Source organism: Capricornis sumatraensis, chromosome 1 (genome assembly GCF_032405125.1).
Source record: "Capricornis sumatraensis isolate serow.1 chromosome 1, serow.2, whole genome shotgun sequence".
NCBI lineage: Eukaryota > Metazoa > Chordata > Mammalia > Artiodactyla > Bovidae > Capricornis > Capricornis sumatraensis.
This window is the reverse complement of record NC_091069.1, coordinates 252,044,506-252,059,797: the sequence shown is the minus strand read 5'-3', so window position 1 is coordinate 252,059,797 and position 15,292 is coordinate 252,044,506. Positions and strand designations below refer to the sequence as shown.

Genomic DNA, 15,292 nt, shown 5'->3' with positions numbered 1-15,292 from the left:
TTCCCGGGCTCCGTGTCCAGGGCCAGCCGTGCATCCGCTCTCCTGGGCCCCAGTCCATGCCCGGGATGACCACAGCTTCTCCATCCCCATGGCCCCCAGGGACTCCATGCTGCTGCCCAAGCAGACCCTCTCCTGACACACGGGGCCTGCTCCTCGACCCTGGGGAAGGGCCTCCAGCACCCCAGCTACAGAGTCAACAGCCAGGACGCGCAGTGCCGACGGCTCTCGTGGGATGCGGTCACAGCCCAGAACACCCCTGCAGGCTGGCTGCCACAGGAGCACTTAAAAACATACCTTGGCCGGGCTCCTCCGAACCCCCTGCAGGCAGCTCTCCTTCCAATGCTTCTTGCTGGGCATCCTGGGAGGACATCCCCGCTGCTAGTTGGCACTGGTGCTTTTCTTCTAACCATGTGTGCAAACCCAGGCTCTCCTTTGGGGAAATCACAGAGAAAACCTTATGAACAGCCTCTCAGCCTGGTTCCCTGACCCTGCCTCCCACAGAGTTCCCCATGGAACCCCCCTTCCTGAACCTCACACACCACACCGCCTACTGCCCCCACGTCTCACTCCAAGAAGGGAGGCAGGCATATCCACTGGAGTCAGCTGTGGGTTCGGGGCCTCCCTGCACCCCACACCCACTGGAACCCGGGGCCCACCCTCCACGTCCCGGGGTCAGACCTGCTGGGCCAGCTGTATGGCCAAGGCCCTCGGCTGAAGGGGTCCCACTCTACCCCGGGATCCCCTCACTCCCTGCTCCACGCTTCCCATCCAGAGCCCATGCTGGGCCGCTCCTCTCAATGACGCTCCTGGACACAGAGTCCCTAGCGTCCTCATGTGAGGATGAGAGGGAGGGCAGAGGGACCTGAGGCTGGGTCAGCCCTTCCTGATCCCTCCAAGAGGCAACCTGTCACCCATCTCCCTCAGATTCAACAGAGATCTCGTCAGCCTAAACATCCAGCTCTCAATAAGCTCAAACCATCCTTTAATCAAGACTGAAGTCCTCGTATGGTCACTGGAGAAAACAACCTGACTCATGGGCGGAATCAAGTGCCCCCCTCACTCAGCGCACAGTGGGTCGGGCTTCTGAGTAGAAGAGCAGACCCAGCAAGTCGGGTGAGAGCGACTTACTGGTCAGGGAAAGAGAAGGGGCGGGGCCAGACATCAGCCCCGCCGAGCAATGGCCAGTTCCAGACGACCAAACAAAAATAAAACACAGGAGAGTAGGGGCAGGGAGCTGAGAGCAAGAGCTGCCAGCTTTGGAGAAACAGGCAGAAACACGGCAGCAACACCCAGACACATGAAAAGACATCCTGGCTCAGTGACAACCCAGGAGTCGCAGCCAGAGATGTACTGGCCAGGGTCAGCGTTGGCCAGAGGGGCGTGAGGGGTCCCACAGCCAGCTAGGGGGAGTTCCACCAGGCACCCTCAGTCCACATGACATGTCAACACGTCAAATATACACCAGGCACAGGCATCCACCATGCACGCAAGCCCACACACAGGACTTCTGCTCAAACACACATGCGCTCTATGTTTTTACATTCCCTCAGACGATGAGACACAATTTATAAACCTACGAGAAGAAACAGGGACAGAGGTGACCAGTGGGCCAGCGGTGAGCAACCGCTGGAGAGCATAGGCACACAGAAGGCTTGGAGGAGCACGCATGAGCTGCCCACACACCCGGGAGGCAGGCAGGGGGTGCCGGGGGCACAGAGGTAACTGCAAGACCCCCAGGGGCTACAGATTACGGAGGCTGGCAAGGGGTGGGGACCCCACTGTGTCCCTCACCTCACGGAGCCCAGCAGGAGACTGGTAGAGACCAATGGCCCTGGGAGATAAGGCTGCACCACCACCCCCAGGTAGAGCCCTCCCCTCTCAGTCAGACAGCCCCCAAGACCCCACAGTGCTTCACGCCTCCTGGGATGGCACAGCCTTGGGGCACCAATCAACACACAGACCACCATCATCTCACATAACACAGAGACCCAGATGGATGGAGACAGAGCAGAAACCTCTCAACACTAACAGTCACCGTCAGAGAAGAGACCAGGAGCACTCCATCCCTGACACTGAGCAGAGAACGTAGAACAGAACACAGAGCCAGAAAGCAAAGCCCTTAGAAATTAAAAATGATTGGCACTTTCCTGGGGGTCCAGAAGCTTCAGATGCAGGGGGCGTGGGTCCAATCCCTGGTCAGGGAACTAAGATCCCACATATCCTGTGGCATGGCCAAAAAACGCCAACATAAGAAAACTTTTAAATGATAATGGAGATAAGAAACTCAACTTCGGAATTAGAGGAGCGAAGATCTACCCTCAAAGACGCCTAAACAAATGTAAGATGAGAAATGAGGACTGAAGGACACCAGTGGTTTCCCTCTGGAGGCCCAGAGTGACACTTGCTCATGGGAGACTCAGAAAACAGAGTGCACTGAAGAACTGGCATCCAAACAGCTGAGCAGCAGCTCCAGACATCGATCTGCTTCTCTCACTATGCACTGAACCCAGGGACAGTAAGGTGTGACCCTGGAAGCTGGAAGAAAACCCGAGGAGTCGTAGGAACTGGAGACACATCTATCATCTCCTGACTGGCACAGCAGCCGTCGCAGCAGATACACTGTATTCTCCCATGGCTGACCCAGCAGACACAGCTGAGATGCAGCCTCAAGGGCTTTTCAGGTGGAGCTTATTTATGCTTACAGAGCAAAAGTAGCCCGTGGCCAAGCGGGTTCATCATGACACGCAGTGCTATAAGTGATCTCAGCTGTCATATAAACATATATTTACACAACACGGGGTGAGAGCAAGAGGCCACGGGCCGAGAGAGCCTGGCCGCGCCATTCTGGCTAATCTGCTCTTTCCCTACGGTGTCCCAGACTGAAGAGAGTCAAGGCCCTACCTTTGCCTAGGATGAAAAACGGACCCAAACCCAGACTAAGTGCCGTCACAGGACTCTGAGGAGCATGGGGGGCTAAGAGCTGCTGGAGGCTCCCTGGGTTGAAATGGTGTGGGTTGCCATTTCCATCTCCACGGGATCTTCCCCACCCAGGAACTGAAACCAGGTCTCTTGCATTGCAGGCAAATTCTTTACTGACTGAGGTATGAGGGAATCCCTGATGAATGTTGGGATATGTGTGGCTTTTCAAATTAGTGATTTTGTTTTCTTTGGGTAAATACTCAGGAGTGGAACTGCTGTATCTATTTTTAATTATTTGAGGAACCTCCTTCAAGTCAGGCTGACAGCACAGCCTTGCCCAGAGCTGGGGCCGGGAAGACAAAGAAGCCACTCGCCCCCTGGAGCTCTTCGTCCAAACAGGTGCACAAGGCTTCCAGCATCACAGAGAGCCCGGTGAGCCCCACTGCCAGAGGACAGAGAGGCCAGAGACGGATGGCACGGAGGCCACTGGCAGAGAGCACAAAGGCCACTGGGAACACGCCCAGCACGCACGCACCCAGCGCTTCCCTCTCAGGGCAGGTCACCAGCACGCGTGAGGCAGGTGGTCGGGGAGCTCATAGAGAGTGTGGGACCTGGGCAGGACCCAAGCTGCCATCCACCCGCCTGTGAGTCGTGCTCTAAACCAGCCACGGGGTCGTTTTAAACAAGCAGACACAATCAGCCTGTGGAGATGCCAGAGACACAAGAGCAAGCCTCCCTCCACTCGCCAGTGTCATGGAAGCAAGCTTCGGTGAAAAGGATGGAAATCAAGACTTGAGAACATACAGACAGCTCATTTCCCAACTAAAGATTAATGAAATACAGCCTTCTCGTGATATACTGAGATGCTCATATACCTCAACAGCACACACACACACACACACACACACACACACACACACACACACACACACACTGACTAAAAAGCAGGCAGAGCCCTGCAACAGACATTTTTCCAAAGAAGACACCCAGACGGCCAAAAGTTATGTGAAAAGACACTCCACATCTCGAATCGTCAGAGAAACACAAATCAAAACCAGTGAGGTATCAGCTCACACCGGTTAGAGCAGCTACTGCTAAAAAAACAAATAACAAATGTCATCAAGGGTGTGGAGAAAAGGGAATGCTTGTGCACTGTTGGTGGGAAAGTAAACTGGTGCAGCCACTGTGGAAAACAGGGAGGAGGTTCCTCAAAAAATTAAAAATAGATACAGCAATTACACTCCCCAGTATTTACCCAAAGAAAACGAAAACACTAATTTGAAAAGCCACACACCCCAACATTCATCAGGGATTCCCTCATACCTCAGTCAGTAGAGAATCTACCTGCAACACGGGAGACCTTGGTTTCAATTCCTGGGTGGGAAAGATCCCGTGGAGATGGAAATGGCAACCCACGCCTGGAGAATCCCATGGACAGAGAAGCCTGGTGGGTTACAATCCACGCAGTCGCGAGAGCTGGACACGACTTAGCGACTAAACCACCACTGCCACCATTCATGGCAGCACTATTTACAACAGTCAGGACGTGGAAGTAGCCCGAGCGTCCATTTGCATACAGACAGACAGACGAAGCTGTGGCACCTACGCACGTATAGACCTACACACACAGGAGCTACTGCTCGGCCACAGAAGAGGAGAGCCTGCCTCCTCCTGCAGCCCGGAGAGCAGGAGAGCCTGGTTCTCCTCCACAGAAGAGGAGAGCCTGCCTCCTCCTGCAGCCCGGAGAGCAGGAGAGCCTGGTTCTCCTCCACAGAAGAGGAGAACCCGCAACAACGTGGCCGCTCCCTGAGAGTGCCACACCAGGTGGGTCAGTCAGACTGAGAGAGAAGTGCTGCATGGGCTCACTTCCGCCTGGAATCTAAAAACCCACCTCCAGGAGAAGAGACTGGGGGTTGCCAGGGGCGGTGGAGAGGCTGTGGGCGAAGTGGGCGAAGGGGTCAAACTTCTAGTCAGAGGACCAGAGTCCCAGGGAGCCTGCACAGTACAGGGTACAGTCAACAAGGCTGCGCTGTCTACAGGCGCCGAGAGACGGATCTGACAAGCTCTCATCAGGGTACAGCCAACAGCGCCACACCATCTGTCTACAGGTGCTAAGAAAGGAGATCTTACAAGTTCTCATCAAGGTGCAGTCAACAGTACTCTATGTCTATCTACAGGCGCTGAGAGAGATCTTACAAGTTCTCATCAGGGTACAGCCAACAACACTATGTCTGTCTACAGGCGCCAAGAGACGGATCTGACAAGCTCTCATCAGGGTACAGCCAACAGTGCCACACCATCTGTCTACAGGTGCTAAGAAAGGAGATCTTACAAGTTCTCATCAAGGTGCAGTCAACAATATTCTATGTCTATCTACAGGCGCTGAGAGAGATCTTACAAGTTCTCATCAGGGTACAGTCAACAATACTGTGTCTGTCTACAGGCACTGAGAGAGATCATGTAAGTTCTCATCGGGATATAGCCAAGAACACTGTACTGTCTGTCTACAGGCACTGAGAGAGATCTTACAAGTTCTCACTGGGGTACAGCCAACAAACAACACTATGTCTGTCTACAGGCACTGAGACAGGAGATCTTACAAGTTCTCATCGGGTTACAGTCAACAACACTGTGTCTGTCTACAGGCGCTGAGGGAGATCTTACAAGTTCTCATCGGGGTACAGTCAACAATACTGTGTCTGTCTACAGGCACTGAGAGAGATCATGTAAGTTCTCATCGGGATACAGCCAAGAACACTGTACTGTCTGTCTACAGGCACTGAGAGAGATCTTACAAGTTCTCACTGGGGTACAGCCAACAAACAACACTATGTCTGTCTACAGGCACTGAGACAGGAGATCTTACAAGTTCTCATCGGGTTACAGTCAACAATACTGTGTCTGTCTACAGGCGCTGAGGGAGATCTTACAAGTTCTCATCGGGGTACAGTCAACAACACTGCTATCTGTCTACAGGAGCTGAGAGATCTTACAAGTTCTCATCAGGGTATAGTCAACAACACTATGTCTGTCTACAGGCACTGAGAGCTTACAAGTTCTCATCAGGGTACAGTCAACAACACTATGTCTGTCTACAGGCACTGAGAGAGGAGATCTTACAAGTTCTCATTGGGTACAGTCAACAACACTATGTCTTTCTACAGGTACTGAGAGAAGAGGTCTTACAAGTTCTTATCAGGGTACAGTCAACAACACTGTACTGTCTGTCTATAGGCACCGAAAGAGGAGATCTTACAAGTTCTCACTGGAGTACAGTCAATGACACTGTACTGTCTGTCTACAGGCACTGAGAGAGGAGATCTTACAAGTTCTCATAGGGATACAGTCAACGACACTGTATGTCTATCTATAGGCACTGAGAGAGGGATCTTACAAGTTCTCATTGAAAGAAAAACACTTTGACTCTGTGGAGGTGCAGGTTCACCAGACTGACCAAGGAGGCCCGTCATATCACACCCAGGCATCCGGTCATCACACCAACACTGGACACTCAGGTCCTGTCAGTCACACCTCAAGACACAACAAAGCCGGCCCATCACCTCAAGCTGCTCCCGCTGAAGGCCGAGTCCGTCAGGATGGTTTCTTTCTTCTTCTGGTGTCTCTTCCAAACAGGCACTGGGTGAATTCAGAGAGAAGCTGTGTAGCAAGAGCCTGACGTGGCACCTCGCCACCGAATCCCACTGTCCCTGGGACCCCACTTCTGTGCCAATCTGCAGGGCCACGCCCACCCACTTTGGCCAGATGTCACCAACCACACCCACATGCAGGTCAGACCAGTGCCAGCTTCAACATCACCAGGCCAAGACCCAAACATGAGTGTGTTCTCCTGGGCTGGGCTGGAAGCCACTCACCTGGTCCCCATGGCCTCCAGCAGGGAGTCATCCCTCCCCTCCTGCAGCCGCCGCTGCAACAGGGTCAGGTCCTCCTGGTAGCTCCGCTCGGCCTCCCTCAGCTTCTCTTCGAAATAGAGCCTCAGCTGCTCCAGTTCGGACTCATGCCGGCTCCTCTCCTGCTGCTGCTGCTGCTCCAAGTCTCTCTTCAGGAGCTCCAGCTCCTCCACGTGAGACGCCCGGGCCAGGAGCTGCTCACGCAACTCTTTATGGATGGACACAAGTGAGCATCTCAGACACGGCACTCGAGGAAATGAGACACTGAAGACCCCACAGCACAGGGCCAGCAGAGAAGTGTAAAGCGGGGGCCCCATCCCACCCCAAAACCTGTGAATGCACAAAGGCCCCCAGGGCTTGTGCTACGAGCACAGGGCCTGGAGCAGGAAGACCACCAGGGGGACCACCCGGGCGGCCTCAGCAAACCCCAGTGACCTGCGAGAGCAGAGAGCTTTCTCAGGCTGGCTCCCCAAGCCACGGGGGCTCTGCAGACAGAGGAGGGGCCGCCTCTGGGCCACCAGCCTGCAGGAGATGAGACCTCGGTCCCACAGCACTGGATTCTGTCAACGAGAAGTCAGGTCATGGCAGAGCCCAGCACCTTGACCTCAGCTGTGGGTGACCATGGGCAGAAACAGCCACGCCAACTCAGACTTCCAGGCTAATAAATGTGGGTGTTTTTAAGCTGCTGAGATGGAGGTGTTTTGTTTACAGCAACAGAACAGTAATACCGACCATAAACAACTGTCACCACCACCACTATCCTGATTAAGAGGTGCTGCCAGCTGACCCACCGCAGCCAATGACCAGCTTTCAAATAATGGGGAAGGAGACAGGTCACTGTCCCAAATCTGAGTCCCCCATGAGGGCCGTAACCACACAGGGGAGGGCGCAGAGGCAGCACACAGGCTGTAACCCCTGTGTGAAAGCACGACTGAAGCCCAGGCTCAAGTCAGTCCACCAGCTCTGCCTGGAGCCGCCCTCTCCCAGGGACCACCAGGGTGGGTACGGGGCATGTGGAGCCTTCACACCCCCACAGCCATCAGGGGTGATCTCAGGTCCTTTCTCCTAACTCTGTCCTTCGTTCCTAACAACACAACAGGGCAGATCCTACTGTGAGAGGCCTGTGTGCAGGGCAGCAGACAAGCCCCCGCCTCCTGGCCCTGTGCTCCTGACTGGGTCTCGTGCCCTCAGTAAATGTGGCATCACCCTCCAAAATCAAGAGCTCAGAGCCACAGGTAAGCCCGCAGGCCCAAGAGGTGATATGCAACAAGGCACACCTGTGCCCCGAGTTCCCACATGAGAACAGCGTTTCCACGGTGCTTAACCAAGCCCCATCAGGAGCCGAGGCTCACGTGTGAACGGTGTGTGTCAACACGAGGGAGGACACAGGCTTCCAGAATCATTGCTAGCTCGCCTATGGTGAAGCCCAGGGGCCGCCACAGCTCCACACAGTGACGCCACAGACCTCAAAATGCACACAGGCTTACAAGACTACTTTTTTGGGCTTGCAAAACTGTTAACTTCTAGTTTGGGGTTTCAGCAGTTCAAACTGCAGCCTTCCGTTCCAGGGACCTGGACTGGGAAGACAAGGTGCTCACCACTCAGCTCCTGCCTGCTGGACCTCGCGGACTCAAGCTGGGCCCCCAGGCACTGGATCTCCTCCCGGGACCGAGCCTGTAGCTCCTCATAGGATGCACGCAGCCTCTCCAGCTGGAAAAGCAGGCACAGTATGGGTGCCAGGCTGCGGCCCTGGCACCAGGTGAGAACGCAGCTGCCTCAGCCCAAGCCCACCCCACCCCCCAGTCGGCAGCCCGGAGACCATCCAGAGGAATCCACGGTGGCCACGGTCTCACATGTGGATGCCTCTCAGGCTGTGGCCTCGTTCCCTGCAGAGACCTGCCCCCTACTTTGTCAAGGAGAGTGGAGGAGCCCCCTCTCACCAGCCCCCTTCCCCATCTGTGACCTTGGTCCCTTACCCCCATGCAGCCTGTTTGGTTTTCTCCAAGTTGCCTGGTCAACCTCCCTGGGAAGCATCTCCTCTTTCACGGTAAACAGAGCTTGCACACTGGGTGTGTGCCACGTGCCAGCCAACCTTGCACCACTGGAGCTGAGGTGCACCACTCGCCTTCCTGGAGGCCTGGGTTGGAGTGGCTGCCAGACTCCCCAAGTCACCAGCGTGGGGCCAGGCCTCCAAGGGAGCGAGGGTGGTGCTGGCCTGTGGCTGCCTGCTGCCTATGAAATGGGCCCTTCCTTTTTCAGGGCACAGGACAGAAGATGCCCCTCTGGCTGCCTGTCTCCAGGATGGGGGGCTGCCACAGGCCCCACCCGGACAGGCTGCCCTCTATCTGGAGGAGAGACAGGAGTCAGCACAGCAGGGCCAGATCCGGCTCCTCCTGGGCTCCATGACTCTCTCCCTGCAAACCCATGCACCAGCCTCAGCTAACTCCGTCTGCCAGTCACTTCCTGATTTCTTGAATCAATGCATGGGGCACTGCTTGGCTGTTGGTCTTGGTGATAAAGGCCCTTCAGGTCCTTGAGTGAGATACGTCCACATCTACATTTTGGTATGTAGAGTCCCATTGGAATAAAGTTCTGAAGATGTGAGCAGCAGAACCTTGCACCCTTGATGGCTGGAGCCTGTAGACGTTCCAGGGGTGCTTGTCAATGGCACAAATTCTCCAAGGGTAGGACTGGACACCATCATTAAGTCACAGTCACAGACTTTACCTCCTGATTTGGCTACCTACTGCCTCTAGCAAATACTGAGAGTCCCTTTAAATTAGGGCTTAGAGTATAGAGGTCCCTCAAAAAACTAAAAACAAAACTGCCATATGACCCAGCAACTCCTGGGTATACACCCAAAATAATGGCAAAACTAATTTAAAAAGATATATGCACCCTGAAGCAACCTAAGTATCCACTGACAGACAAATGGATAAAGAAGACGTGGACACATATATAATGGAGTACTGCCTGCACGCGCAGTTGCTCAGCCATGTCTGACTCTTGTGACTCCATGGACTGCAGCCCACCAGGCTCATTCTCCAGGCGAGAATACTGGAGTGGATTGCCATCTCTTCCTCCAGGGGATCTTCCTGACCCAGAGATTGAACCTGCATCTCCTAGGTCTCCTGCATTGGCCAGTGGGTTCTTTACCACTGAGCCATGTGGGAATCCCATAATGGAACACTACACAGCCATTAAAAAAAAAAAAATACTGCCATCCACAGAAACATGGATGGACTGGAGAATATTACACCAAGTGAAGTTAAGTCAGAAGAAGAAAGACAAATACTGTATATTATCAGGAACATGTGTAATCTAACAAATAAAACAAATACATACACAAAAAGACTCATAAAGAACAAGCTATGGTCATCAGTGAGGAGAGGGGAGGGGAGAGAGGCAAGTTAGGGGAGGGGATTAAGAGGTACAAACTATTAAGTATAACTAAGTATAAAATCAACTATACTGTATAACACAGAATACAGACAATAGTTCCTAATAGCTATAAATAAAATATAATCTTTAAAAACTGGGAATCACTATGTGGTACATCTAAAACTCACACAGTATTGTAATTCACCTACACCTCGATTTAAAAGTAAAAAAACACGTAACACAAATTAGGGCTTAAATTTTGGCTGATGACAGAGCGTGAATCCAATCCAAGGTCTCCTCAACTCCCTCCTGCACTGACAATTCAAAAAAAGAAGCCGGTGCCCACCTCTAGCTGGTTCTCCTCCTCCTTCTTTTGGAACTTCCGCTCCAGCTCCTCCAAGTACTGGCAGTGCTCCAACTGCAGGTCTGCACGGAGCTTGCTCAGGGAGGCCTCGTGCTGCGCCTCCTGCGTCTGAAGGGAACCTGCCAACGGGCCGGGGCCTCAGTTTGTGACGGCAGTGTCCTCCACCTGCAGCAACAGCTGCACGCACCGCGTGTCCCCAGCCTCCCTGGAGACCCTGTTTTCTCAAGACTCTCTTCTTAGGACTCTCCTCTCCTCTGGGACAGAGGGAGAGAAGGAGGAAGGGGAAGGCACAGGCCAGCAGACAGTGCCTATTGCCAGTGGGTGTCACCGTGTAGTAGAAAGTGAACGACTGCATATTACTTTTTTGGTAGCAAAACAAACATGTCCCAGTAGAAGAACACGTAAAACTGTCTCTGAAACGAAGGGTTCTGGAAATTTCAGGGGACCCGAGAGGCCTGAGACCCCCGAGGCAGGACCATACCGGCTCTGTCCTGCTGGCCCGTCACACGCCAGTCTCCCTATGATGACACAGGAAAACCAGCCCCTCCAAACTTGCTCATGTTACTTAAAGACTCACATTCAGCTTGATTTTTGGCTTGAAAAACCTTCTCCAACTCAGCTTTTTGTTGTGCCAATTCTTTCTTAAACTGGTTTTGTAAATTCTCCAGTTCTGACCGATGCTTTTCCAATAATTCTTGGCGTAGGTTTTCTAAACATGAGTCTCTCTCAGATTCCCAGTCTTGCTTCAGAATCTAATTTAAATGAGAAAGAGGAAATGATAGCCAATGGTTGATTATTGAAGTAAAAATATTTCAACCTCGCATTCAAAACCCAGTCATCCCTGCTCAGACGAGACTATGAGTACAGCATGCAGCTTGAGATGTCCAGTCAGACAGGAACAGCAGCAGGCAAACATCCCAGGACACAAGGGCCTGGACCGCCACCAGAAACAGAAGTGGCCTCGGAGCAGAAGCACAGGAACTTAGCTAACAAGCCAGGCATCCGTCACCCACACAGACCCAGGCGCTGCAGCAATGTCACCCAGCTCTGCAGGGCCAGACTCTGCCCAAGCGCCCCGAGCTGGACAGCGGGGACTGAGGGTGCCCTGAGCTGGGGCCTGAGGCTGTCCTCCACTTGCCACCTGTCCGGAGTGGCCAGGACACAGTCCCCAACAGCACCCGCTACCACTGCCGTCACCAGTGCCAAGAGCTCTTCTACAAAGGTGGACTTGAAAAAGGGACGGGCCACAAGAGTCAAAAGTGTGGTGAGGGACTTCCTCAGAAAAGAGCTAATCCTGTTACACCCTAAATCAGAACTCTCCCCTCAAAGGGGGCGTGGAGTGGGAGCAGCAGGACAAGCAGAGCACCGGCCGGTGTGCTCAGCGCTGTCAGCACACCGACCTCTGCCTTCACCCCCGGGGACACTCGTCCCGCATCTCCACCCCACCACGGCTTCCTAAGTAGTGTCCGCATCTCCCGTCCCTGAGGACCGAGGTCTATGTCCCGAGCACAGCCAGGGCCAGGCCACAGGGCTGTGCAGAAGCCAGACGGGAGGGAAGAGCCTCCCATTGCACCAGGCCACACAAAAGACTCGAGCAGTTGCTGAGGAATCCACGCCGGGCAGACAGAGCAGTGCACCACACTGCCCTGGCGACTCCAGCTACGACTGCATTGTGAGAATCAAGTGGGAGACCCCGGCGGGTGAGGGCAATACCACCTACACAGAATGACATTTTCCCATCCTATGTACCTCTATCATCTGGGCATTTTTTTCCATTTCTGATTGTAGCTTCTCCTTCAGCTCAGCTGCAAGACAAACAAACATGACAAGTGGCTCGGATCACCGAGGCTCAGACTTCCCCACAGTCTGGTTCCCCAGAGAGGACAAGGCTCTGGCGCCACAGGCCACTCCACAGAACACTCGCCAACACCAACAGGACAGGACAGGAGGCACCTGAGAGAATCGAGAAGGTGAAGATGGCTGCTTTGATTAGCAAATCACGCTTGTGCCCAACAGAGCACAGGAGGCGTCCAGCCAGAGCAACAGTCTAGGAGGGCCATGTGAGGCTGGCTCTGAGCCTCGCAGATCACTGAGCCCACCTCATCCTTCTGCTAGTAGAACCTCGGCCCATCTGCCCCGCACCAGGCCCCACGCACACCCACAGCCTGGAGTCCAAGATCCTGCAGGGCCAGCTTCCAGGCTGGGTGCTGGACAATAGGTAAAGACGTTTCAGGTTCCAACAGCTCCCCACCGGGAGGGAAAAAGCACTAGAAAAGAGGTGCCAGGCACCACGGGCAGAGGAGATCAATTGGGCCAGGGGGTGCAGCCGAGCGTGGAGCTAGGGGAGCAGCAGCAGGCGACAGCCAGCACCACCAGGTGCCGGGAGGGTGGCCCAGCAAGCCCGGGATCCATGCAGAGATCCAGCCACCGCCCTGCAAGGGCAGGTTCCACCAGGTCCACGGGGGCCCCGCCCACGGCAGAGTGCAGGGAGTGGAGAGCAGATGGGCCTCTCTGGGGACTGTTCCCAGGGGTGCTGGTGGAGGAAACAGCATCGAAACAGGCCTAGGACAAGCATGTTTCATATTTTTAAAATTTAACAAAAGCAGGAGAGGACATGGAATAATCTCCTTGTGTTTGCCTGAATCTCTGTGAAGATGCATCAGAGGACTGAGGGGGATGCTTCTGGGGGGTAAGGGGGGAAGGAGAGGAAGACTCTGCAACCCAGGGTGGGTCAGAGAAAACAGCCCAGGGACTCTTCTTGGGGAAAAACGTTCTGAGCAGGAAAAACAAGAAAAGCCACCAAAGTGCTGCCTTGAAACAGTTTTAAACAGAGTGAGTTACCTGGTATATGAATTACAGCTCAATAAAACTATTACGTAAAAATTGATTTTTACAAAAATACCAACAAAAAATGTACCAAGAAACAAAAAATGACAACATAAAAGTTCACTTTAAGGCCAGAGAACTGCAAGATTGAAAGGCACCTGAGATGCCACCAGCAGCAAGACAGCCTCTGAGCACAGTGAGGAGCCAGGGGTGGGATATGGGTGGGCTGGGGGGTCTGAGGCAGTGGTAGGGGTCCAGTAGGGGATAGAGGTCCAGGTTGGGGGTCCAAGGCAGGGATTCGGGTCTGGAGTGGGGATGAGGAACTGGGATGGGGATGGGGGTCTGAGGTGTGGGTCTGGGGAGGGAATGGGGGTCTGGGATGGGGATCTGGGATGGGGACTGGTGTCTGGGGTGGGGGTCTGGGGCAGGGATGGGGGTCTGGAGTAGGGATGGGGGTCTGGAGTGGGGATGGAGGCCTGGGATGGGGACTGGTGTCTGGGGTGGGGGTCTGGGGAACGGATGGGGATCTAGGGTGGGCTGAGGTGGGGATGGGGGTCTGGAGTGGGGATGGAGGTCTGGGATGGGGGTCTGGGATAGGGATGGGGGTCTGGTGTTGGGGGTCTGAGATGGGTGTCTGGGGCAGAGCTAGGGGTCTGGAGTGGGGGACTGGGATGGAGGTCTGGGATGAGGACAGGGGACTGGGGTGGGGGTCTAGGATGGGAATGGGGGTCTGGGGTGGGGGTCTGGGATGGGAATGGGGGTCTGGGGTGGGGGTCTGGGATGGGAATGGGGGTCTGGGGTGGGGGTCTAGGATGAGGATGGGGGACTGGGATGGAGGTCTGGGATGAGGACGGGGGACTGGGATGGGGGTCTAGGATGGGAATGGGGGTCTGGGGTGGGGGTCTAGGATGGGAATGGGGGTCTGGGATGGGGGTCTAGGATGAGGACGGAGGACTGGGATGGAGGTCTGGGATGAGGACGGGGGCCTGGGGTGGGGGTCTAGGATGGGAATGGGGGTCTGGGGTGGGGGTCTAGGATGGGAATGGGGGTCTGGGGTGGGGGTCTAGGATGGGAATGGGGGTCTGGGGTGGGGGCTAGGATGGGAATGGGGGCCTGGGGTGGGGGTCTAGGATGGGAATGGGGGTCTGGGGTGGCCACAAACCATGGCCAGAGACAGAAAGTGAAGAAGCGACGAAGAAACTCACAGCTCTCACGCCAGGACCCTCTGTCGACACCCCCAGGTTGTCGCCCAGCCCCGTGCACAGCCACCGTGCATACCTGCCTCCTCGCGGACCAGCTCCAGCTCCCGGCGTGCACGGCTCTGCAGCAGGGCCCGCTCCTGTGCATGCCGCCCGGTGAGCTCAGCATGCAGCTCGGCCAGTGCCGCCTCCTTCTCGCGCTGCAGGTGCGCCTGCGTCCGCTCCAGCCGTGCTGCGTGCATGTCACTCAGGCTCAGGCGCAGCACCTCCAGCTCCAGCTCCTGGAGGACAGTGAGTTAGTTGTGTGCCGCCACGAAAGACGACGTCATGCCACCCTCGTGAGGCATGCAGTGTTGCAAACCATAAGGACGGAGGTAGGATGGTGGCTGCCAGGGGCTGCGGAGATGCCATCAGCAAACATGGTTTCAGGGTGATGAGATAAGAGCTGTGGAGACAGATGGAGCTGAAGGATGCACAACACTGTGAATGGACGAGCACCGCTGAATTGTGCACCAGAAGCATTAAGATGAGAAATCTTATGAGTGCTTTACTAGGTTGGTACAAACGTAACTGAGGTTTTTGCATTGCTGAAATCTGCTGTCTGATATTGGTACAAATGTCGTTATTTTATACATAATTTTGATGAGCATTTCTTACTTAACTTTTTTCTGCTAATGACTTATTACTTTAAACTA

At 54.5% G+C, this 15,292-nt stretch overlaps 1 protein-coding gene across 1 annotated transcript in view; it reads right to left on the bottom strand.

Moving 5' to 3' along the window:
• Nucleotides 1-15,292, bottom strand: part of PCNT (pericentrin) — a 107,338-nt gene that overhangs the window by 81,688 nt on the left and 10,358 nt on the right. The window contains exons 4-11 of the mRNA XM_068969567.1: nt 14,677-14,878; nt 12,322-12,377; nt 11,150-11,324; nt 10,555-10,691; nt 8,426-8,537; nt 6,792-7,035; nt 6,480-6,555; nt 295-430 (exon numbers count right to left, since the gene is read on the bottom strand). Coding sequence (XP_068825668.1) covers nt 295-430; nt 6,480-6,555; nt 6,792-7,035; nt 8,426-8,537; nt 10,555-10,691; nt 11,150-11,324; nt 12,322-12,377; nt 14,677-14,878 — 1,138 coding nt within the window. The remainder of the gene's footprint in view (nt 1-294; nt 431-6,479; nt 6,556-6,791; nt 7,036-8,425; nt 8,538-10,554; nt 10,692-11,149; nt 11,325-12,321; nt 12,378-14,676; nt 14,879-15,292) is intronic.